Raw genomic sequence first — 26415 nt, 5'->3', positions numbered from 1 at the left:
CAGCATACCTGAAACTTGTAATCACATACTCTAACCCCCCCGAGACCCTGGGTGCTGGTCTGTGTGCCTTTACTTTCTCCCATCTTTGTCAGATCATGATAGAACTGTGCCCAAAGAGGATGCTTACCCCTGCTTGCATCCTAATATAAGTTCTAACCCTCATAGTGACAACTATTCCAAGTGGTGGAGATTTTAAAAATAGAGATGAGTAATATCCAGTGAAGGCCTATTTCAAAATCCAGTGTTCATGCTCTCTTTGTCCATTGAGGCTGCTATATCAAAAATAGCATAGACTCGGTGGCTTAAACAACAAACGTTTGTTTCTCAGAGTTCAGAAGGCTGAGAGGTCCAAGAGCAAGGCACTGGCGGATTCAATGTCTGGTCGGAGCCCACTTCCTTGTTCATAGATGGCTGTTTCCTCACTGTGGCCTCACACGGCAGAAGGGGTGAAGGAGAACCCTATGGGGTCTCTTTACTAAGGGCATTGATCCCATTCGTGAGGCCTCCACTCTCATGACCTCATCATCATCACCCAAAGGTCCCACCTCCTAATACCATCACTTTGGGGGGTAGGATTTCAACATATGAATTTGGGGGAGCCACAAACATTCGGTCTACAGCACATGCTTTTGCACGGTCAATGCATAGTTCCTCGTGTTATTGGATGTTGTCTTTTCTGTGGCAACTCCTCTCACACATTTCCAGCTACTAAGCAGAAAGATAGCCAGCCCTAAACATTTGCTTTTTATGTCTTCCCCATTTATCCATGCATCTCTGTCCTACCAGTTGCTCCCTGTGATGGCCACAGCCTCCTGGTTGGTCCCTGTTGCCAGGCTCTAAAAGTAGATTTCATCACGTCCTCCCCATCCCTGACCCCCCAGCTGGAAACTGCTTTAGAAAAGCAGAATTCTAAAATGGACCCCAAGATTCCTGCCCCGTATACAATCCTCTGCATCGACTATTGGCTGAACCTGAGAATAACATGTGATGTCACTGCTGTGATTAGATAACTAATCAATAGACTGAGTTAATCTTTTAAAGGGAGATTATCCTGGGTGGGCCTGGCTTAACCAGGTAATCCCTTAAAAGAGACTGGGAAAGTTCAATAAGGAGGCTAGACAACTGCATGCCTTATGGCTGGAGAGACATAGCTCCCATATGATTTGTTACTTGGTGACTCAAAACATGTGATAGCCTTGGTATTCCTCAGGGGTCCTTGTGCCAAGCAAGTGGTAAGAAGCTGTTGATTGCTTGCCTCGTGGATCCTGAAGGCCTTCCCCATCACAGGACAATTCTAAACCAAGCTCAAGGAATCTAGTGTGTGTAGCTGTGGCTCAAGTTTTGTCGTCTTCAGTGTTCACGGAAGCTAAAGGCCAGATTCAGAGCAGGATCCTTCTTAGCTCCTCTTGTGTGTCCCTCTAGGCTTGGGGCTGAGGAAGGGAAGAACAGACCCTGGGTTGGAAGGGTTGTGGCACACGTGCTCCTCTCTGTGCCATCACCTCTTGTGCATCTGGCTTTAGGGTTTGTGTGTTAGGATTTTTATTTCTACAAGAGCAGCTTCAGAGTCAGCTCTACAGGACTTGACCTTGGTACCATGATGTGTGACAGAGGTAGCTTCTTTCTCAAGAGGGAGAAACGGGTCCGTATTTAATAAAGTCAGATTAAGATCCAAGCAACTGGGGATCCCTGGGTGGCTCAGTGGTTTAGTGCCTGCCTTTGGCCCAGAGTATGATCCTGGAGTCCCGGGATCGAATCCCACATTGGGCTCCCTGCATGGAGCCTGCTTCTCCCTCTGCCTGTGTCTCTGCCTCTCTCTCTGTGTCTCTCATGAATCAATAGATAAAAGATCTTAAAAAAAAAAAAAGATCCAAGCATCCACCCCAAAGGAGGCCCGTGAGAACTCAGTTCCCCTCTTCTGATGCACGTGTTGTAAATCCTCCCTTTGATCAAGGAGCTGGCAAATAGTACCTGGTGTTCCTCTAGGCCTGTCACTCTCCTTAGGACTTCAGACACTGCTGGGGCAGTGGGCTGGGCTACGAGTCAAATACGTCTGGCCCCCAGCAGTGATCCTGCAGGTGCCTTGGAAGAGAGGTTTAGCCTTGAGCCCAAACCACTCTGGTGACCAAACAGCTGATGGGAGCTGGGGTCAGAAAGGCGTGACCAACTTCCTTCTGTCCACACCTGCAGTTGTCCCCTTACCTTCTATTCACCTAACACCTTTTGATGAAAAAGAGCTTGACCGAGGTGCCTGGGTGGCTCAGTCAGTTAAGCATCTGCCTTCGGCTCAGGTCATGATCCCAGGGTCCTGGGATCCAGCCCCATGTCGGGCTCTCTGCTCAGCGGGGAGCCTGCTTCTCCTTCTCCCTCTGTCTGCTGCTCCCCCCGTTTGTGCTTTCTCTGTGTCACATAAACAAGTAAAAATCTTTAAAAAAAAAAAAACAAAAGGAGCCTGACCATCGCATACATTCAGTGGTGTGCTGCTAAATAGCTAACAACTGGTTCTCCAGGCGAAAACAGCTCTCATTTGTACCATTTGTCAATTTTCATGGTATAAATACTCTCACCATTGCCTATTTAAAGCTACACCAAAGATTTAATCCCTGGCTCAAAAAATTCCTAAAATTTTGCCTTCCAGCTCTTGCGAGTCCTCATGAGCTGGCTCCCAGCACACCGCTGAGCGCATCGTCCCAGGTGCACTTTAATACATGTTCAGCAACTCCTTAGAAGTCCCTGTTAATTCAGTGGATTTAAGGACCACGGGCTCCACTGTAGAGAGGAGGAATTGGAGACCTAGAGAGGATACCTGATGAACCCCAAGGTCCCACAGGGGGGCGGAAGAGCCCGGTCTCCCACCTGAGGTCTGCAGCTCTCCTGCACACCCCGCTCCCTCTCAAGGGCGCTGCAGGGCCTCTGAGGCCTGGTGGGGACGAGGGCTCCCTCAGGACAGGTGGCATGAGCGAGGGCATTCTCTGTGAGACCGCTTTGGATTCCCAGAACTTCCCCCAATTAGAGTCTATTAATTACCTGGGGCGGAGGCGGGGGCAGGGGGAGGGGAGCGGGCCTGTGAAAATGCAGATTCCCAGGCCACGCTACCTTGATCAAGCCCTCGGGGAGGGGAGCCCAGAAATGTGCATGTGGACCAGGGGAGCGCACCTTGCAGACGCACGTGAGTCAGTGCGGGAAATCCTTAACTCGGGTGAAGAGGTGAGAGATGAAATACATTTAGCATCATGACGTTTCATTTTTTTTCCCCTGTATTTTTTTGGGGGCGGGGGGGACACGACGGAACCTTTGGAATCAACCGGGAGCACCGCGCCCCGGGCTTGGCCTGCGCGCAGGGTGCGCGGCCCGGAGCCCGCCCGCGGGGTCGCAGCGGGGTGCAGTTCCGCAGCCGGCCATCGGAGGGCACCCTAACGCAGCGAGAGCTGCCGGCGCCGCGCACCTGCGGGCTTCCCGGGCCGGGTGGGGGGGCGGGGAGGGAGAGGGGAGGGGAGCCGGCTGCTCAGCCTCGGCGCCCCCCGGACGGCCCTCGCCCCCTCGCCCCCTCTCCCGGGCTCCCCTGGCTCGCTGCGCGCTCCCTGGCGTGGCCAGGACCCCGGCGGGGCGCAAGGTTCTTGAGCCGGGGAGCTGGGAATCCCCGTTCTTGCGCTTAGCGGTGTGGCCTGGGGGGAGGGTGGGGGACTAAGGCTGCCCTGAGGCTCAGTGTCCTTATCTGCACCTTAGGGGAAACGATGCAGCAGGAGGCGGCTGTTAGGAACGTTGCCTAAGCTGAGCTCTGCGGGGGGGGGGGGGCCCTGGGGGCTCAGCGGTTGAGCTGCCTTGGCCCAGTGCGTGACCCTGGGGACCCGGGATCCAGTCCTGCATGGAGCCTGCTTCTCCCTCTGCCTCTCTCTCTCTGTGTCTCTCATGCATTAAAAAAAAAAAAAAAAAAGATTCTGCGAAGTCCTTTAGCACCATGCCTGGTACCTATTCAGCATCCAAAAAACCAGTATTGTTACTGTTGTTGTCATCTTGCGGTGCCGGCCCCGAGGGATCTGTGATTCTTCCTATCGATGCATTTATGGGTATCTGTCCCCTTGCTCCTGGGAACCTTAAAAGAAACGTGAAAGGTATTGATCAAACAAACAAGTATGTCAACTTTCTCTATGCCAGGCAACTGTTGGAAGTGCTTCACATATATTCACTTATTTAATCCTTGTGATAACTCTTGTTGCTGTGATCTCCACGGAGCAGTTAGGGGAGCTGAGGCCCAGAGAGGTTGACGGCCTTGCTGCGGGTCACATTGCTATTAGGAGGGAGAGGCGGGTTTTGTAGCCAGGCGGTGGGGGCTCCAGAGCTGGGGGGCCCAGAGGGGTTGCCAGGCGGGGGCTGGGGGGAGCTCCAGAGCTGGGGGGCCCAGAGGGGTAGCCAGGCAGTGGAGGGCTCCAGAGCTGGGGGGCCCAGAGGGCGTAGCCAGGCAGCAGGGGGGCTCCAGAGCTGGGGGCCCAGAGGGTGGTAGGCGCCCCTGCGGCCCGCAGCTCTGGGCTGTTCAAGACAGACGGTGACTGGGTGACTGCATTGTGACTCCCGCGCCTACCAGTGGTGTGAGCTGGGCAGGCTACACAGTCTAGCCTCACACTCCTCACTTGTGAAGTGAGGATAACACCCCTATCTTGCGGGGTATCGTGAGGGTTAGCAATAGTGAAAAGCTCTTTGCTTGGCCCGTGTACGTGCTCCAGAAATGGTAGCTGTGTTTAGACTCATGCAAGTTGAGATGAGCAGGAGGAGCCAGGGCACGAAGACGTGGGCAATATGCTTCTTCTACTCCAAGGAAATAGCGCGTCAGTGGTGGGTGCTGGCACGGCCAGGGGAGTGCCGTTGGTGCCCCAGCCCTACTGCGGCCAGTGAGGGGGCTCACTGTATGGAGTCGGGAGGCCCGGGTTCTAGCCCCAGACTCGGCCAAGAGGCTGCGGGAGCCCCTGAGAGCCTATGTGACGTCTCTGACTCCCAGGTCTGTGACTGGGGGTCCTAGGCTTGTCACTCTACCGAAAGTCTTGGGATCCTGGCAAAATGTGACCTCCACCTGAAGCCCTGTCCTAGGGCAGAAGGTGTGTGTGTATGTGGGGGGGGGTACCGATGGGGGTGCCCCCTCAGGAAGCGGGCAGTGGGGGAGGAAGGAGGCTGGCCTGGGTGGGAGGGCCGGAGTCTAACTCCCTGCCTGGGTTTAATGAGCCCCAGAGCTCTGTGCGGGCTGCTTTTCACCACCTTTTATTTGGTCAGACAGGGGGCTCAATAAATCTTTAGTTCTGTGGACTCCCCTCGTGGAATTGTTGAAGGAGAAAGCTTTTTGCAAATGACTGGAAAGCCCTTTGCAAATATAAAGTGCTTATTTAGATGCAAACGAAAAATCCAAGGTGCCTGTGACTCATCTGGTACCTATTGTGCTTGCTGCAAAGACGCGGAGGCTTGCCTGTGTGATGGGTGCCATTTGAGAGCCACTTAAAGAACTCCCTGGTGAATGAATTTGGTTGCATTATTCCTGGGCCCCTAGCGGAGGACTCTAATTCTCACCGATCAGAACCCGTCCTCCTCCTCTGACACTTTCTCAGCCCTCTCCCTGAGCTAGTTCTGACCCAGGATGCTGTGGGAGGGGGCTGGCCCCCTGGGGAGGCAAGGCGCCAAGGGGGGGGGGGTAGGGGCTTGTGCTTTTTAAAAAAGAAAAGGCAGCATTAATCCAAGCATCCAGGGCTATGCCTAAGAATCTAATGACAATAGTATTACTTGCTTTCAAAACCTCTTTTTATCATTTCATTTCCTTTCCTAGCTCTTACTACCCTGTTATTACATACCAGGGCTTCATGGCCAAAAAATGCTGAATCCATTTGGTCAAGTTTGTCAGACTGGTGAGTAGCATTGTGTGCAGACCAAAGGTCTGCATGAATGACTGCATTTTTAATGAATTGACCAGCTATTTGGCATCCCATGAACAGAATTTAATGCTGTGTACTGCACGCTGCCGTGAAGGATGATGGAGACAGCTTTTCCAAGGCCGAGTCTCACTCCTAGAACAGAGAAGAGGCTCCATCTTTAGGTTTGATGAGGATGGGTTCATGTCAACATACAAGAAGAAAGCTTCCTTCTCCATTGGGGCCAAGGCATGGCTTGTTCTTCAGATTTCAGGTGGTGAGGGCAATGCATTCTGGGGCTTTTCCTCCATGGGACAGAAGCCAATTCAAGGTTTATTCTTGTTGGTTGTGGTGAAAAGTGGAAGTGTATGTCAAGGGCAGCTGCTGCCAGTGAAATGGTGCTCTCGTGCAGGTTGGAAAAAGGCACCCTCTCCTGGCCGACTCAAGGTTTGCAAAGAAACACTGGCTGAACTCAGTTCCCAAACGCTTGTGCGGGACACAGCCCGTACCACCTCACCTGCAGGCCCCACGTGTGCGACTGTGTGTGGGTGGAGTGTGGAGGCACAATCTTAAGAGAGTGCAGAGGAAGGCTGGGAACTGGGAAGCCAGGAGGGGGGCTGCCTCTTAGCTCCCTGCTCCAAGGCTCATCCTCACCCAGTCGCTCATGTTCTTTCTGAAGGGGCATATCTGTGCTCTAAACCCTGGCTACCTCAGGCAAGGACCACTCAATTCAGTTTAATATTCTTTGTTCAACGTCTGTACTTGGCACAGCAGGGAGGCACATGGGTGATGAAGAGCGAGGACTACTGTAAGAGTTTTTGGGTGGTAGAGGTGATGATACAGCAAACCAGATGCAGGCTGCTACTTATGTCACTTATATATTTAGGTACTAAATGTCCGGAAATCACACAAAAGGCTTACATGTTATAAGCAGAGTTCTATTCTCAGAGAGCTAAAAATATTATAAAATCCCTAACGATCCCCTCATTTTAAAACAGCTTTATCAAGATATAATTCACATATCACACAATTCATTCATTTAAAGCGTACAATTCAGTGTTTTGGGGTGTATTTATAGAACTATGCAACTATCTCCCTTTATTTTTAAACACATTCTTTAATGGTGTGAGTCCCAGCCTTCTGGCCATGTTCTTTGATTTTCTTTCTCAGTTGGAGAGCCAATCAAGTGATAAAAGTCAAAAGACTATCCAGTTCGCTGGATGGATGGTCTGTAGTAGTATCATTAGAGGGTGGGGTTTTTAGGTCCATTCTTTGGATGTTATTCAAGATTCCCAACTTAGCACATGAAAGGGAATTTAGGCTGTTGATGGAGAGGACACAACCCCGGGGGGTGGGGGTGTATAAATGTCAAAGGCGGGGAAATGAGGAAGACCTGCCTTGGGACCTTTAGCTAAAGGGAGGCTAGAGATTCTTTATGATAGTTACAGAGAAAGCACTATGAGAGTTCAGGGGCAATGGAATCAAGTGGTAGAAATTTGCCAGGGCTTCGTGGGCCAGGGTGTGGTAAACTTTGAAGGAAGAGAGGCCATGGAGCAACCCAGAAAGAGACGAGATTGAAAGATAGATTGAGGCCATAGTGCAGAAAACTTAAAATCCTAGGCTGGGAAGGTAATTCTAACATTTATTCCACAAGCCAAAGAGATGGCAAAGAAGACAGTGCTCCATTGAGGGAGCGCAATGGACATTTGGACTTTATTGCTGGGGGAATAATTCTGAGATTGGACTTATGCTGGGAATATCGGTGTAGGACCAGTTAGGAGGCTGTGGTAAAAGTCCGGTGAGCGGTCATAGGAACCTAAAATAAGCAGGCACAGTAAGAAAGGAAAGATAGGGGCAAATCTGGGGAAGAAATGGCAAAAATAGAGTCTATCAGCCTTGTCTGCTTAGATGAGGAAGAGAGAGGAGTGGAACCAAACCTGAGATTATGAGGCAATGATGCTGCCAATAAGGGATGATCAAGTCAAGATGGTTTGGTGCTTTGAGGGTTTGAGGGTTTGGCTTTTAACATTTTAAGGAGCCAGTGAGCTATCCAGGTGGTAAGGTGGCTTGAAACACAGGGGAGATCTTAGAGGTGTAGCTAGGGATTTGAGGAGGCTTAGTACAAAGCCTGAGGTTATGAACTTGGAGTCAGATAGACATGAATTCCAGTGCTGGCACTGCTCCCTATGAGGGTGTGACTTTAGGCAAATTCCTTCCTTCCCCTAAGAAACTGGAAATGAAGTCAATAGTAGCAGTTGAGTTGTTGTGAAGATAGAATGAGGGAGTGCGTGTCAGAGCCTTAGCACTGGGTGGTAAGCTCTCAATGATTGGCAGACCTTGTTTGAGCTCCCCTGTTCAGGCTAAGGAGTGGGTGTATGGTACTTCTGGAGGGGGAGGAAGAGGTGGACGGGATGGGGGACGGGAGGGACCCAAAGAAGGGAAGGTTGGAGGCCCTTGAGTGGCAACAGAGGCCCTGGGCTGCAGGGAGCAAACTCCTTTCCCAGGGCTCTCTGTGGGCCTGGAGATGTCCAGGGGAGTCCTGGGGATGTCCAAGGCCCAGGCTGGGAAAAGGGAAAAGAGGGAAAAAAAACACAACAAGAGGAGAAGCGAGGAAGAGAAGTGCCCCAGGGCCAGGGCAGCACACTCTTCATTCCTCGGGATGGAAAGCTGTGCCACTCAGGTGGAACATGTGCCAGTTTGAGTCACAATCACAAAGATCCACACCAGCAACCAAAAAGCAATTCAAAACGAACATCATTGTTTACTTGTTTACCTTAAACTCTATGAAGGAAATGAATAAATAGCTAGATCACAGCCATAGTTCCTGCAATTGCCCTCCTCCCATCCACTTCTCTCCTCTCTGCTTCCTTGCAAATCCTCCCAAGGTTTTCTCTCTTCTCTCCCTCTTCCCCCTCCTTTCTTCCCCCACTTTACCAAAAAAACAACAAAATAGTAACAAGAAACTTTCCTCCCAACTCTTGTTGGCTCACCTTCTGGCCTTGTTCCCCCTCCTCCATCCCCCATTTGCTCTCCATGAGGAATCACAAAAGCCCTAAAGGATGGCAAAAAGGCAAAACCAGAATCCTCTTTAGGGGTCGGGGAAGCAGGAAAGGCCAGGAAAGCTTATAGGATGATTGTTTTTTTCCTGCCACAGGGGTCTCTTCTCTACTGCAAACCATAGTTTAAAAGAAAGAGAGGAGAAAATATCCTAGTGATTAAGTCCTACTTGGCAGAGACCCCAGGGCCCTCCAAGGCAAAGTTTGGGCATCATACACAGCAGGAGCAGTTTCCCCAGGCTGGTTTCCCGTAACACCTAGCAGCCTGAACCTACTGGAAGGGGAATCCCAGCCCTACCTGTCGATGCTGATGGCACAGAGGTTCAGGATGCTGGCTGTACACATCATGACATCCAGGGTGACGAAAACATCGCAGCAGATACGGCTGAAGTTCCAGACTCCACCTGTCACCTGAGCGGCAGAGACAAGGCTGTTAGTATAGCCCCCCCACCACCACCTCCCCCACAAAACCCAGTCAACTCTGCTGTCTTCCTGAGGCTACCCTCCACATACCCTCCATGTGGTCAGTACTCTTGTTGCCAAGCCAAGGGCAGGCAGATGCTGAGGGAGTGCCCAGGTGCTCAAGATGGTTGTTCAAGGAAGGACAAATTCACAGAATGTTAGAACATTAGAGCTGGAATTAGTCCAATGTCTCTCAAAGTGTGGTCCACAGTGGGGTGCTCATTAAAGATACAGTTTCTGAACCCTTCTCTAGGCCAACTGAGTCAGAATCTCTGAAGCTGGAGCCAATGAATTTTCATTATTTAAATACTCCCTCCAGTTCCCGCTGTCCCCATACCCATCCAGCAAGGCTTGAGAATTACTGATCTAGTTCAAACTCAGGAGGCAACTAAAGCTCATTGTGGTTAAGTGATGCCCATAGGTGTCCAGCTGGTAGTGAAAGAGCTTGGGTGAGAGGCAGATGTGTGCACTGTGCCCACACTGCCTTTCTGAAGCCCTCCCCACAGCGGAAAGCTCACCATATACTCAGGAAATAAGCGGAGGGCACATTTGTCATGAAACTTACCTCTAAAATGAAAATCTAGCTGGCTTCTGTTTTTAAAGCTTGGAAGCATATCTGTAAGAACCTCTGTGAAATAAGTCTGTGCCAGTGTGCCTGCCTTGAACACCCTGGCTTCAGTTCCCAGGAGCTGGGGGGTTGGGGTGGGGAAGGGGTCCAGGGCATTGGAAAGGCGCTCAGGTCCTCTCTACCACTCATAGCACCAGTGAGGACAGTCCCAACTTCACGCATTTACACGTATGTTCCAAGCTCTGAAACTTCCTCCCAGTAATGCTTACAGAGTCAGGAACTTAGGTAATTGAATTTAGATTCTAGCACATTTCTATCTTATTTTAAAATGTTTGACATCATCTAATCAAACCAGAGCGATATGTCAGGGAGATTGTCACTTTCAGAGTGTCCATAGACTCCAATTCTTGGGTCCTGAGGCCTTTGTGCGTTTGCCAGCTTCCTGTCTGTGGTGACCATGGTTCTCAAAGAGAAACCCTGTGAAGCTTCGTGCCCCCAGCTGTAGCTGGTGCTCATGATATCCCTGCTGGGCTGGACCGATGGCTATTTAAGAGGAACGGGAGTGAAAAATAGGTACAGTAGCCTCTAAAGTAGCTTCTTAAGGGAAAAACAGATATCGGGCAAACGAGAGAGTGTGTAAAGATGGTGCTGTTGCTCTGGTGACTTTTTGTTACCCAAGATTCTTATTACATGGCCAGGACACTTTCCTGTTCATTCCTGATTTAGCCCATTAAAGAAAGGTTCTGAAAGCCTCTCACCCCCTAATCACGTCTTTCCCCTTAGATTTATTTCTTTTCAGTGTCTGATTTTAGCCCTATAGTTAGTCATCTCCAGACTCTATTTTGAGAAACCCTGACCAAAGATATTTTGCTGAAAAGCAACAATGAAAAGTTCAAACTAGTGAAGAAGTCATTATTTTTGTTCATTAGGTTGCAGATTTACTTTCTTTTAGTTCAGCTGTTTGGCTTTATATAAATAAGGCCTAACCTAATATGAATTTATAGGAATTCTGAGAATGAGAAACTCGTAAAAAGGGAACTGTATAGTCCTAATAGCACTACGATTTAAGGGATCCAGGAGAATAAAGAATGGTTTTCTCAGTACATAGGGTGGCTGTATGCTGTAAAAGCTTCTTGCAGAGGTTGAATTTTGTATACTAGGTCTCATTTTAACATATGTCTATTACGTTAATTTATGTCTTAAATTGGGTAAACCTCACTTTTTGTTTTGCAAAGTTGTGAATACCTGTCTGTGTCTGTAAGCTGAGAGTGAAAATGTAGGTGAGAGAGGATAGTTACGACAACAGCAAGCTCCAGTGCTTGCTGTGGGTTTATTTGATGGTTAGTTAATTAATTAGTTAATTCATTCATTCATAAAGCAAGTAGTTGTGAAGCCCCTAATACTTAGTTCATAGAAGGAGGGTTTGTTATGTGTTTTAAGAAGTTTAAAAATGTACTTCGGGTCCTGTCCTTGAAGAATTTATATGATGACTGAGGAGCAAGGTATTCTTAAATAAAATAACCAGAGATCATCATGAGGTCTTAACATCGTTAATACAATCTAATGTTTATTGAGAACTTACTTTTCCATGGGTCACTTACCCAATGACCCATTTGGGGAATTTCTTTTCTTTTTTTAAAGATTTTATTTATTTATTCAAGAGACACACACACACACACACACAGAGACAGAGAGAGAGAGAGAGAGAGAGAGAGACAGGCAGAGACACAGAGGGAGAAGCAGGCTCCATGCAGGGACCTGACATGGGACTCGATCCCAGGTCTCCAGGATCACAGGGCCGAAGGCAGGCGCTAAACCGCTGAACCACCCAGGGATCCCCATTTGGGGAATTTCTATAGTTTTGAAAGTTTAGATTCTGAAAACTGAATGAAAACTGAATTTGTTTTTAACTGTATATGCTCTTAAAGCTTTTTGGGAACAAATTATATACTTACTTGCTAGGAAAGTAAATGACTGTTACTTAATTCTGTAGGAACAGGGACTTTGACTTGTTTGCTGTTGCATCCTCGACTCCTAGAGCAGTACCCAGCAGGCAAGTATATTCTGGAAGAGTGAATGGTCTCTGACATAATCTGTATTAATACTACTAGCTAACGTTTACTGAATGCTTACAAAGTCTTGATGTTCTACAAAGCACTTTACATACATGGCCTCTATTGCTGCTTATAGTCCTGTGAGAGGTGGCTACTGTTTTCAGTGCAGAAAAAGGACAAAAACTGGGAAAGGGTCTAGTACTTCACCGGGGGTGGCACAGCTAGCAGAGGCAGACAGGGCATTGGAGTGTAGGCTGTGACCTGCCCTGCTATACTTGAGTGTCGAGTCAGGAGGGGGCAGATGTTGGAAAATGATGGGAATGGGCAGACGCAAGGGGCAGGGAGAAAACCATGCGCTCATCAAGGATTTTTGTGTGACACGCTGCATCACCTCCCTTCTAGGAACTGGCACTCCTTTCTCTCTGATTGCCTCCATCACAGAGTTCCAAAAATAGTGCAAAAGATAGAGGTGGCTGCTGGCCTTGGGGTCTAGTGAAAGCACACACTTGGCAAGGTTTTTGGTACCCTGCTTCTTTTGCCCCTCAGGGCCAAAGCCCTTTTAGCTGTCCCCTGGCTTCTCCTGTGCCACCCTCTTTTGACTGTCCTCTTCTCCCATCTCCAATTCTGCTAGGAGAAGTCCCATTCTCTTTAATCTCAGCTAAGTGTCCAAACAAAACAAAACAAAACAAAACAAAACAAAAACAAAAAAACCCCAAATGATCTGATCAGCAGACTGAAGTAACTCCTACTAAGATGCCATCATTTAACCTTCCCTGGAGCTTACTCCTTAAGATGAGTCTCTAACTGGTGGCACGTGTAATGGAAAAACTTAAAAAAAATTACTGGAGTCCTGCACATCAAGTAAATAATAGTAAGCAGTCCATAGAGCTGCAAAGGGCCAAGACCATGCTTAAGCAACTCTCACGCATGGTCTCATAGCAACCTGATGAGGTAAATATTATTTCCAATGTTATAGGTAAAGAAATGGAGACTGAGAACAGTTGAGTGATTTGCCTAAGGACACGTAGCTGGTAAAGAAGCTGGAATTTCAGATTCTTCATATTACCGATCTCTCTATTTTGCCTTTCAGTGGGTAGCACCTTGCCACGCCGCTGCTAGGGACTCACGTGTGAGTGGGTGTGGGTGAACAGAGGGCCCAGGAGAGAGACACTAAGAAAATAACTGTGATACAATGAGAACAGTGCAGATGGTGAGGTAAGGGCAGAGTGTGGGGGGAACATAAAAGGGAAAGGGAATTTTGAAATTAAAGCAGAAAAAAAAAAGCAAGACCAAAATCTGATGGGTTTAGGGCTCTTTAGAGACATGATTTTTTACCTTTCTCCTAAATTCTAATGAGTAGCTCACTACAGAATTCTCAGTAGCCAGGTGGTGTTAACTCTCACTTGCTAATGAATATAACTAACTCCCTTTGGCAATACAGAAGGTGGGAGTAAGCAAGAAAGTGTCTTCAGGTACTGAAGTTGGCTATTGATTTCCAACAGACACAGCCTAAGGCAGCATTTCCCAAATTTACTGATTATAAGGCAGCATTTCCCAAATCACCTAAGGCTCTTATTAAACAAAATGATTCCCAGGCCCCACTCAGAATAATAAGTCCCTCCAGTGAATTCTTCTGCTTCCTAAGGAGGTTTGGGAAACGCTGGTCTGGGATCTAGGGGCATGATATTGTCTTCAGAAATGGTCATCCCTAAAAGCAGGGCTCCTTGAGCATTCTGTGTCCCATGGATCCCTTTGGTCTCATGGTTCCCTTCTCAGAAGAATATTTTTAAGTGAATATAATAAAATATAACGGATCACAAAGAATACCAATTATATTGAAATGTAATTACCAAAGTATTTGAATATATGTGCTTCTTTAATAATGCATTAAGTAACAAAACATAGCGACCGGTCCAAAATTCTCATGATTTCAAAGTACTGGTGAATGTCAATGGTATTTCAAGGTATCTGCGACAATTGTAATGTGATTTGAAAATATAAATATCTGTGATTTCAACTGGTGACACTAAGGATTTCTTCTGCTCTGGGTTAATGCCTATATTCATACTTGAAGAAAATACTAAATTTCAGTTTAGTGAAAATAAAGAAGTGATTTTATTTACGTCCAAGTTGAGGGACTCCAACGATTAAGAATTCCTGCTCTAGCGGATGGATTTTTAGTTGTTTGGGGAGGTGTCCAAGGCACAAAAATGGACTTCTCTAGCCTCTTCAGTCCACTTTTGTTTGCCACATTTGGAATCTTTTTGGGGGGCAGAGAGATTGTTGTGAGGCAAGATAGGGGATCCAATGATCTGAATTCCAATTTCCTCATCTGTGAGATGGGAGGTGGTTTATAGATTAGTGGTCCCTAAATGTCAGTTTGTAGCAGGTGACCAGGTGCCTGCACAAATTACCCAGGATAGGAGTGAGGCTGGGGAGGGGGACTGGTACAATTACTGCAGACTTTCCCCTGGAAATTCGGGTTTGGTAGATCTGGGGTAGACCCAGCAGTCTGTATTTTGAACAAGCAGCTCTCTGTAATAAAGGTTTTGCTCAGAACTTCTCAAAGTTTAGATGCGTAAGAGTCATGGGAGAACCCATTGAAAATGCAGACCCTCCTTATTTTTAACAATCAATGTCATTACAAGGCCCAAAGGTTCGTCTCTCCCAAAATAGTGTTGCTCTTTCCCATCATCACTATCTGACCTTGATCACTGCCTGTGGTGGGACTCTCTGTCTGAACGCCCCCCCTCCGCCCCCACTCTTTTTGGCTTGGTCTATATTACTCTATTCTCACATCTTTTTTCCTGTCCACACTGGGACCCAAGTATTCTGAGTTTAGTATTCTAAATGTTCCTCTGGCTGCTTGCATTGCCTTTCTGCCCTGATATAAGTGCATTAAACATCACAAAAGGTGCTTAACCGAGTGGAACAAAATGGGATGTTTGTGCTTGGAGAGGGAGCTCCACACAGACTGCAGCTTCTAAAGCAGGAAATTAAAAACTTGAGAGGGAATCAGAGATAGAACTATTTGTTATGGCACAGAAGCGAGTTTTCGAGAAAATGCTGCAAGCTGAATTAAAGAGAGCCAGGCGAGGGCCCTCTGCCATATAACCTACTCTGAGATTACTTGCATGATTTTTATCCTGAATTCCTCTGCTAGGCCTGAGGACAAAGAAAACCGATGAACGTCAGTGACCAGCCCCTGCTAGTATCCCAGGCCAAGTCCACGCTCCTGTGTGCCTTAATGATGAGAATGGTACGGTGAAAGCCACTGTGGTATGTACTTGCTGGCTGTCCTCTGCCTTCATTGCAATAGTCCTTGAATTCCACTGGGAATCCATGAAATTCCTGAGCAGGTCTTTGATGTCTTCCTTCCGTGTGCTAAACCAACTCTTCTATCCAGTGATTAGAGAAAATCAAGTGCCGGAAGCCAGTCCAATCAAAGTACTCCTTGACACGTCTACTAGAAACTCTGGACAAAGATTTTCTGTCTTGGTGTGAATGGTGTGGTGCACACATGTGAGGTCTATAGCTTGCCCTATGCTGTGGATAACGTCAACACATAGAAGGAAGCTGAGAGAATTGTAGAGAAATGGAGCTGGGATCCTGCTCAAACTATGCCTGCAGCCCACCCTACCACAGGACTTTTAAAGAACAATGCATTCTGTTTATTGTTTAAGTCAATTAGAATTAAGTTTTCTTTTACTTAATGTTAAAAGTGTCTTAACTAAGATGTTTATAGCTCACATTTTTTAGTTATCAAGGCACTTTCTCCATTGGCAATGGTGAAGCCTAACATCAAGCCTATGAGATAGGTAAAGTATGCTTGTCACCTCCATCTTATTCCCTTGATTCCAGGACTTCTGACGCCCAGTTCTGAGTCTTTCTCATAGCATAATGCTGTGCAGGGTAACATTCATCCTGGTGAATTCCAGAAGCAAAATGTCCTATGACATTTTATTTGTCTATCTCACAGCAGTTCCTCATACCACGTCTTCTTTTTAAGTAAAACCCATATTTTCACTTTCTTTTCTATCCTCCCCTGTATCCTTCCCTTATGATCCAATTTTGGCTAATTAAACTTAAGTGAAGTCCCTTAGGGGATGCTTTGAGGCACTCCAGGCAAAGGGCTTTTTTTTTTTTAAGATTTTATTTATTTATTCATGAGAGACAGAGAGAGAGAGAGAGAGAGAGAGAGAGAGAGAGAGGCAGAGACATAAGCAGAGGAGAAGCAAGCTCCTTGATAGGAACTGGATGTGGGACTTGATCCCAAGACCACGGGATCGTGACCTGAACCAAAGGTAGATGCTCAGCCACTGAGCTACCCAGGTGTCCCAGGAAAGGGCTCCCCCCGTTTCCTTCTTTGCTGTCCTCACCCATCCTATTTATGAATACTGCCATGATGCTGAGGGCCATGGCAGCCACCCTATGAAGAGCATGAGGAAGTAAGCCGGTTTGCCACGGGGGGAAGAGATTGGTCTTTCATGACACCATGGGACAGCTGAATCAACACCAACAACCTTCCTCCAGAATTCTGGTTGTGTGAGAGAAGTTACTCCTATTTGTTTAAGCCATGCCTAGTAAAGTTTTCCAATGTTTATAGCCATACACACTGGTGCATGGAAAATTTAGGCAAATTTCCTTCGAGGGAAGGTATCTGGCCAGTATGAGCCAATATTTCCTTCAAAGAAGATAGATGTATTCAAATCAAAGCACAGGAAGCTGTGAATTTGGCAGTTAATCTGGCTACCACATGGTGTTCTCATTTCTATGCTGTCCTCTTGGGGGCCCTCAAGCCTACAGTGGTCTCTGTGCTGTGGTCAACACTGCATCCTTTCCTCTTTCAAGGGAGCTCTTAGGTATAAGCTTGTAATTACTAGGCCAGTTACTCGAAATGTACCACCATTAGGATAAGTTAGTGAGAATAATGCTGTACTCTTCTCTGAGATACATTCATAGTCCCTTTAAGGGCTCAAACTACTCTTTTCTCTCATTGAGATACCCTATCTGCTTCTGAGGTCCACAGAAAGCAGGCAGATATTTAAGGTGAAGAAAAATAGAGGGATCCCTGGATGGCTCAGTGGTTTAGCGCCTGCCTTTGGCCCGGGACACGATCCTGGAGTCCTGGGATCGAGTCCCACATCGGGCTCCCTGCATGGAGCCTGCTTCTCCCTCTTCCTGTGTCTCTGCCTCTCTCTCTCTCTCTGTCTCTCTCTCTCTGTGTGTGTGTGTGTCTCTCATGAATAAATAAATAAAATCTTTAAAAAAAGAAAAGAAAAATATATACTGTGCTGGGTTAGAAAGACCTGTCCTTTAGATTAGAACTTCTAATATTGTAACTGGTTGTCTATTAATTAGGGCTGCTTTAAGTCATGTTCTATCTTTTATTGAGAGAGTCCACCTTAGTGGACTGTTGGCAAAGTGGTACAGAAATATTAAGTTGCATTGACTAGAGCTTTAAAGCAACTAAGGAAGACCAAAGAGGTCCCAAAGCCCATTTCCCAATGGAGCGATGTTTCCCAAATCTGCTTTATATGTTTGTAGACTTATTTGACCATACTCTTCATTACTGAACACTTGCACCGACTAACCTATTGGACGGAATGCACATTGATTTTTGTGAGGGGGAGCTCTACCAGAGCTCATCTCATAGGGAAAAACTCATAGATCCAACCTGCAGAGAGTTCAGTAAGCCTTTGGCAAGATTTCATGCTGGCTCTATGTGGGCTCAGTTGCTTTTCTATGCTCAGCAGAAGGGGGACATCATCAATTTTGGCAGGTGTGGCTTGAAGGGGATGCCATGGGTGTCTAGTGTGGAAAAATCCCAAGGTCAATATCCTACACCAGTATCTATAGAGATTTTCCAATGTGGTCTATCCAGAGTCCTGGAAGCAACCACAAAGGGACAGTTGAGTGGCTTTGTTATAGATACCAGATGACTGGTTTTATTTCAGAGGCAATTAAATTAAAATGTTTATTAGAGTGAAATTCCTCATCCTGTATTTCTTTCTGATAGTCAGCCTTCTGAAAGACGTGAGAATCCTTGTAATGTATAGGTGTGGACGGAAACACTTTGAGGTGTGGGATGATGGTGTTAGGAATCCCTAACTAATCCATACTAGTTTGTAGCGCTTGATCTGCCTTAACTCTTGAACAGAAATATCACAGGTGTCTAACTCCTTTTCAGTCTCATTATTATTGAACGTAAAAAAGATAAACAGCTCAACGAAACAATAGATATGGCTACAGATGGTATAAGCAGGAATTGCCCATCTAATGCATACATTACAGAAAGATTCATTTAATCATTCATATATCAAATATTTATTTAGCATATATTATGTGCCAGATAGTGTGTTTGGACTACAGAAAAAAAGGAACAAAGACATATATTCTGACTTCAAGGTTGTCTCAGTCAGTTTGGGTTGACAGAAAAGTCAAGATAATTGCAAGATCTTTTACAATCAGGATTATCCTAACTGGGAAAAATTAATGCTTTTTGTTCTCCTCCAGGTCTTCCCTTAACCTTTACATCTATCCCAATCAGCCCAGATGTTTTTCTGCTTTTCGTTTCCTTTTCTATTTCCTTGATTTCTCTCCTTTATGTTTCCCCTTTGAGATCATAAGTCTAATTTTAGTTCCCAATCATTCTTTAATAGGGATACCAGTCTAGGCAGCCTATGTTTGAGGTTTTTGCTCTCCTGTGATATGTCATACTTAATTAACTGTCACCTTCACTATTAATATTAACTGAGATATTAATTTGATGAATTTTAATTTCTCTTAATCATAGCATCATTTTGATCCTTCATTGGATACCTCTTTAAAATGATGCATGGTACACAGTGCACGAGAGACATATTAATAGTACATTAAAGTGTTTTTAAAAAACTCTTTAGTAATTGAATGTTTTCTCTGTAAGAATATCTGTTTCTTGAACAGGTGTAGGCACCCTGATTCCTTTGTTAGCAAATGGATGTTTTGTCTTGATCACCTCCTGACTCTGTTTTGCACTTTCAAATGAAAATACTTTCACATTTAAGAAATGTTTCCTCTCCAGAAGAATTCTCCAGGGTCTGCTGCATTATCTGACTGGTGAGGGCTCTGTGCTATTAATGGAGGGATCAAAAATATAAATGTGAAGGTTTGGTCTGTTTGGTAGCAGAGTCTGTAGAGAGCTGGTACCCAGGAGGAAAGAGCTAAGTCTGAGGGTAACTGCACTATCAAAAGAAGTCTGATCTATTTGAAGACTGTTTTTTTTTCTCTCTTTTCCTCTTATTCATTAAAAAAAATCTTTTTTGGTTTTTCTATAATTCCTACTGCATCCCCCCTCCACCCTCACTGTTGTTCCACATCCTTCCTGTGCATCCCCACCCCTCTATATACATTGAAATACTGATGAAGTTGCCCACTGACTGCCTCCCCCAAACCCCCACATCTTTGAGACGTGATTGGCACAGAGATTGAACCTGACGCAAGGGGCACCTGGGTGGCTCAGTGGTTGAGCATCTGCCTTTGGCTCAGGTCGTGATCCTAGTGTCCTTGTATTGAGCCTCCCTGAAGGGAGTCTGCTTCTCCCTCTGCCTGTGTCTCTGCCTCTCTCTATGTGTGTGTCTCATGAATAAATAAATAAAATCTTAAAAAAAAAACCTGATGCATTTTTAGGATGAGTCCCATCGCTCTAGTCCAGTCACCTGGATGCTGGAGACCCAGGAACAAAATCATTCCTGGATCCTTGGTTCTAATGTGGGCAAGTGATGTTGGATAATAGCTGCTCTCAGGCCTTCAGTTCCCTCATGAAAGGGAGAATGACAGGAGCTCTCTTTCCTTCCTAGTCCTTGAATCATGGCAGGGAACATTTTGAGCTCAGAAGGCCAAGAACTCAAGGAAGACAAAGACAAGTATGGTCACACAGGCGGCTGGGGCCCACTCACCTCCAGGTACACCACCCAGGGCATCACCAAGGTGGCCACCAGCAGGTCTGCCACGGCCAGACTCACCACCAGATAGTTGGTGGTGGTCTGCAAAGCCCGCTCCTTCAGCACAGCCACACACACCAGACCATTGCCGAAGATGATGGCCAGGATGAGCGCGCAGTAGGAGAGTGCGTAGTAGGCGTGTGGACGGGCCCGGCTGGCACCTGTGGAGTTCTCCACCCCACAGGTGGAGTTGATGTTGCCACTCAGCTGACTCAGAGGCGTCATGGCCCAGAGGGAGAAGAGTGACCCCAGTGGATTTCCTGGGAAGAGACAGAAAACAATGTCGGTAAAACTTGATTCTTGGGAGATTGGCTGCTTTGGTACATTTTTATGTATTGCTTCAACAAATACTTATCAAGGACTTCATACTATTCTAAGCACTGGAAATACAGCAATGAACAAAAGGGATACACATTCCTGCTGTCATGTTGGGGCCCACTGGGGGAGGAGAGTACAGTAAGAAATAAGATAAACAGAGGATGTAGTATGTTTGATAATAATAGGCATTTTAGAGAACGATAAACCAGAGAAGGAGGTAAGGAGATGGGAAGGATTATGTGTGTGTGCGTAGGATATGAGGGCAATTTTTAATCAGGGTATTCAGGTAGCCCTTGCGGAGAAGGTGACAACTGAGTCAAGACCTGGAGGACATGAGGAAGTCAACCATGCAGGTGTCTGTCCAAGCAGAAGGGATAGCAGGTACAGAGGCAGGACAGGCTGATGTGTGGAAGGCAGCAGGGAGACCAGAGCGGCTGGAGGCAAGTGAGGCAGGTACAGAGTGGAAGGGTGTAAGACTGAGAGATTGTGCAGGGCCATTGAACGAGCTGTGCTTGGGCTCTGAGTGAGACAGACAGCTGTTGCAGGGTTAGGATCCCAGCTCTGCCACTTGCCACTGTTGGGCCTTAAGCATGTTACTGCAACTCTCTGAGCTTCATTCTCCTCCTCTGTAAAGTGGAAGAAATAATGGATTCCATCCCATAGGGGTTTTGTGAGGATTAAGTGAGCTATTAAATATGTAAGACAGTGAAAGGTATGATACCTAGAAAGCTAAGTGTGATCTCTTTTTCTATACTGGTCTGTTTCTCTTATCTTGCCATCCCTCTTGCCTTATTTCCTCTCTTCTCTCTTCTATTGCCCCATTTGCCTTTTCCCATGCCTCCCTCTGTCTCTTCCTTTAGTTTCTTATCTTTCTCTTGTGTCTTGTGTGGGGCATGGTAGGTGTGGGATGCTGGCTTAAAAAGACTCAAGAGTAATGGAATATAGAGGCAGGGCAGTGGTTTTTATATTTAGGGAAAAATCCATGTGTGGAATTTTATTTGAAACCTCCTAATTTTAAAAGATCGGTACCAATTAAAGAAGTGTTTAGGGATCCCTGGGTGGCACAGCGGTTTAGCGCCTGCCTTTGGCCCGGGGCATGATCCTGGAGACCCAGGATCGAATCCCACGTCGGGCTCCCTGCATGGAGCCTGCTTCTCCCTCTGCCTGTGTCTCTGCCTCTCTCTCTCTCTCTCTCTCTCTCTGTGACTATCATGAATAAATAAATAAAATCTTAAAAAAAGTGTTTAAGCCCTATGAAGTCTCTTCTCTCCCCACCCCCCAAATCCCACATCCATAGGCCAACGGCCCATGACCATAAATTTTAAACCTCTGATGTAGCTCAAAGCCCTCACTTTTCAAATAGAGGATTTGAGACCCAGAAAGATGAGTAGCACATCTTAAGTCACACAAAACTTATTAGGGGCAGAACTAGCATGATTTTTCCAAAACTCTCCTTTGGCATCTGAAAACCATAACAACTGTCATGTCACTATCCCACTAGGATGAACTAATCCTCAACCTGTAGGGACTTTGGAGTTAGGATGGGAAAGGCATCAGAGCCCATCAGCTGCCTCTGTGACACCAGCCTGTTGGAGCCCAGCACTAAAGAAGGGACTCTGGGCTCTTACATCCAGGTCTGTGTGTGTCTGGGGTAGGGGTGGGAGTGGGGAGGGAAGGTGACAGAAATCACCATGTCCTGTAGAAAAATATGGAAATGCCTGTGCATTAAAGCCTTGTGTGCTGGTAGAGGGACTCCTGTCCTGGCATCTGTGCTTTAAAGGGTCCCACTCTGGACGCCCTCTATTATATCCTCCCCATGGGATAAGGTCATGCCCTCCCACAGTGCCAAGGAGCAGGTCCACCAAGAGTCCATACTCTCATTCTAAACCACACTCTGGTCACTAAGATCACAGAATTCTCTGCCCAAACTGCATGGAGTCTGTTTCCAAGGCACAGATCCTAATCTGGATCTGTCACCTGAGGGTAGACTGTGTCATTTGTCTTTGATACCCCTGAGCTCAAGAGGTAGCTCTTTGGGGGGGAGCTCAGATGAGTAGCTTGGGCACACTCTGAAGTGGCAAGGGAAGAGGATGGAGTCCCTGGGGCAGGATTTGGGGTGGTAGGTAGCTTCTCCTGCCCTCTCACGTTTTGTTTTGAACTCTTAAGAAACCCAGGAATCAAATTCAAACCTGGCCTTCCGGATGGTTACAGAAGTATATTTTTCAAGGCAGGAGTATTAAACATTTTATTCACTGATTTGTTGGCTATGACTAAAATACTTAGACATGAAATATATGGGCCTCCATGGGAACACTTGCTCTAGGCCCTGGCAGAGGCAGAGGCTGGCTTGGTGGCCAGGATTTATTCTCAATCCTGGTATCTGAAGTTCTCCTTTGGTGAGGGAATTGGCCTAATCATGTATGTCATTTTGTGCCTCATTTTGAATAGTTTCATCCTGGAATGTGAAAGTGTTAAAATGAACAAATGATTGTAAGGGGCTGACTTGGAATGAATTCAGAGAATTGTTTTAAAGAAAATTGTTCTTTATCTTGGCACACTGTTTGTACTCAATATATTTTAAAACATAATGATAGTTTTTGATAATAATTATAATTTTCTCATTATTTGGAAAGGGCAGCTGCTACCCTAGAGATAGCAATTCTGCTGCCAAGAGCTTTTTGAAAAATACAATGCTTTCTGATTGTTCAAGGATATTTCTACCTTTGAGGCCAGCTCAGACCCAGAACACCTTTCTTTCTGCAACTGGACCAGTTAGGAAAACAGTGGCTGGAAATCAATCTTTCATGGGGTCTGTAGTTGGCTAATGATGGCTTAGGCTCATCTTGCCTGTCAGGTAAGATGGAAGCACAAAACCTTGGGATATTTGTTACCATCTTGGACTTTTTACTCTGTTGAGGTTTGACAGCTACTTAAAAATAGTACAGGTCTGTGTCAATGACTAATTAAACAAAAGAAAACCCTCAACCCTGAAAATCAGTTGTGTGCCTGCTGTTGGAATGATAATTGCATGGATTTCTGACTTAATATTATTTTTGCTTTGTACCGTCTCTGGTCTTAGGTTCTTTAGAGTAGAAGGTGGGTGTAAGTCTTGGTTGTCCAAGCCGTTCCTGATGAGTTTGTGTGGGGGATGGAAGCAGTAAGTGAATGAGATGCTGGATTGCTCTCTGCCTCTCAGCTAATTGTTTCAACTTTCTCCCTCCTTAGAGCTTTTTCTTTCTTTCTTTCTTTCTTTCTTTCTTTCTTTCTTTCTTTCTTTCTTTCTTTCTTTCTTTCTTTCTCTTTCTTTCTTTCTTTCTTTCTTTCCTTCCTTCCTTCCTTCCTTCTTTCTCTCTCTCTTTCTTTCTTTCTTTCTTTCTTTCTTTCTTTCTTTCTTTCTTTCTTTCTTTCTTTCTTCTTTCCTTCTCTCTTAGCATTGCTTATGTAACACAGAGCTGGGTTGGGCTTTTTCTCCCTTTCCCCCTCTAATAATTATATTACCAGATAGCAAACTTGTTTCAGGTAGGAAGAAGCGGGAAGCCTGGAGAATTTTAACTTAATAATTACTCTTTAAGTAATTCATACAGATAATCTGGTCTCCTCATCAGTAAAATGAGGGTATCATGTGGACTCCATGGGGTTATTCTGAAGATCAAATAATATTATATATGTAAAGTCTTGGCACTACTGACAATTTGGGCTGGATAATTCTTTTGGGGGGTGAGGGGGCAATGTCCTGTGCATTATAGGATATTTAGCAGCATCCCAGACATGTAGTACTCACCTTCACCCAGGTTGTAACAACCAAAAATGTCTTCAGACATTGTCAAATGTCCTTTGGGGGACAAAATTGTTCTTCCAATTGAGAATCATGGCTCTAACATAATGTCTGGCACAAACACTTGAAGTACTGTGGTTTTTATTTTTAAAGGGAAAGTGGGAATAAGTGAAGGGGTCAAGTAAGCTACAGTTGCAGAGTGTCTAATGGACTTGGAAATTAGGAGGTTACTTGTGACCTCAGCAAAGAGTGTTAGTAGTTAAGAATGGACGGGGGGGGGGGTGAGAAAGTGGAGAAGGCAAGGACTAGAAGATTATGGCTGGTCTTATTCTTTTAAGATTCATGATACATAACACTACTTACAAATTTTAATGAGCCTTTGAACTTCTTACAAAGTATTGATTTATCTTGGTCTTTAGAGTTTATTCTAGCATCTCTGAAAGTGAGTGCATAATTTATTTTAAAAAGCAGAGGGACAGAGAGTGGTCAGGTCCCTATCAGCAATGACATACATCCTGCTTCACTGATATTCAATCCCTTGGTGCTGAGGGACATTCTGCTTGGAACATTTGTAGGGCGCCTCCTCGGCAGTTGGTTCCATATCAGGCATGTTAGGAAGATACTCATTAAGGTATACCAGGTTTTAATTATTTGTTCTTCTTCCTTAAGGATATTGAATTAGGCAAAAAACTAAACACTGTAAAAGCAAAGACACTTGAGTTCTCAATCTCCTTCTGAAGACAGTAGTCACCATCTCTTCTGTTTTCTACTGTGTGCCAGGCACTAGTACTTTACATATATTATCTCATTTTAATATTTATAGCAGCCCTTGATATTCCTTTTTTATAGATTAAAAAACTGAATCAGCAAGAGGTTCAGTAACTTTCTCAAGAGTATAAATGTATAGGGATTCCTGGGTGGCTCAGTGGTTGAGTGTCTGCCTTTGGCTCAGGGCATGATCCCAGAGTCCGGGGATCGAGTCCCACATCGGGCTCCCCGCAGGGATCCTGCTTCTCCTCTGCCTATATCTCTGCTTCTTTCTGTGTGTCTCTTGTGAATAAATAAATACAATCTTAAAAAAAAGATTATAAATGTGTAGGGGGCTGTATTGAGCCTAGCTTTGATCTTGGGTCGCCTTAAATATCAAACTTGAAGCTTATTCAATGTGTCTGTGTTGGGGGTGGACATTGATGTATGGAGTCGTTTCCAATTAGAGATGATTTTTCCTAACAAAACACCTTTTTAAAAAAACAAAACAAAACAAAATACCTTAATAGCAGGGTTCTATGACCAAATCTTCATTTGTGTCATAGAACCCGGTCTTTTGCCACCAATTACATACTGACCTCTAGTCTGCAAAGCTTTTCTGGTTCTGGGCTTCAATGCAGACTTGCTAAATTGTCTGAAAAAGTTAATAATTAGAGCTAAACTTTATAATCATTATCATATTTAAACCTCACAACAACCTGATAAAGGAAATAGGTGTTACTAATACTCCCATTTTGCAGATGAATAAAGTAAGTAATAGAGAGGTTAATTATCTTGCTGGGGTCATACAACAATAAATGATGGAGCTAATTCAACCCAAGATCTACCTGTTTCTAGACCTTATGTTCTTAACTACTCCACTATTGGGGTGAGGAACAAACCTGAAATGGAGACTCATTTTTAAACCTTGCTTTTTCAGAGCACCTGACCAAGCTCAGTGAAGTTAATGCAGGTGCACACTGCACATAGAAACAGTGGGAGTTACATTGTCATTATTATTAGAGGTAGTCTTTAGCATTTCTATGGCACTTTATTCTTGAAAATTGCTGTCTAGATTATTTTCCTAATGAAGATTCACAAATCCATTAAAATACATAGCAAATTTATATATTTGAATGTATTTACAAAGAAAAACCATAGCTGGCCAACGAGATCCAGTAACTAGGGTTATATATATTTCTTCTATAATTAAACCTGCCCCATAAAGCAGAGAATTCCCACTTTCCATAACAACTTTGAGTCACCAAGCATTTTATTATTTTAATCAGAGATAAAATGGGAACTCAATGGATCAATCAATAAGCAAATATTAACCAATGGCAAACTTCAGTGCATTAGATATTGAATTTAATAATGAGTAGGATCTATTTGGTATTTGCTTTAATTCATATTCCATCATAAGCAGCCTTCTTTGTAGATGCTTTAATATCAGGCATTCATTTGGATACTATCAGTATTTTCCTTGCTTGACACCCCTACTCACTACTAACCATGCAGCCCTTTGAAAGTGTTCAACTAAAAATAAACAAGAATATGAGCAAAAATCT

At 45.3% G+C, this 26415-nt stretch overlaps 1 protein-coding gene across 2 annotated transcripts in view; it reads right to left on the bottom strand.

Moving 5' to 3' along the window:
- Positions 1-20232, bottom strand: part of DRD3 (dopamine receptor D3) — a 33805-nt gene extending 13573 nt beyond the window's left edge. For both annotated transcript variants that reach the window (XM_055316397.1, XM_055316398.1), the window contains exons 1-2: positions 19963-20232; positions 9240-9352 (exon numbers count right to left, since the gene is read on the bottom strand). In XM_055316397.1, coding sequence (XP_055172372.1) covers positions 9240-9352; positions 19963-20232 — 383 coding nt within the window. The remainder of the gene's footprint in view (positions 1-9239; positions 9353-19962) is intronic.
- Positions 20233-26415: the final 6183 nt, after the last annotated feature.

Source organism: Nyctereutes procyonoides, unplaced genomic scaffold, assembly GCF_905146905.1.
Source record: "Nyctereutes procyonoides isolate TBG_1078 unplaced genomic scaffold, NYPRO_anot_genome, whole genome shotgun sequence".
NCBI classification, from domain to species: Eukaryota; Metazoa; Chordata; class Mammalia; order Carnivora; family Canidae; genus Nyctereutes; species Nyctereutes procyonoides.
The sequence above is the reverse complement of the archived record's forward strand: the minus strand, read 5'-3'. Positions and strand labels throughout refer to the sequence as shown.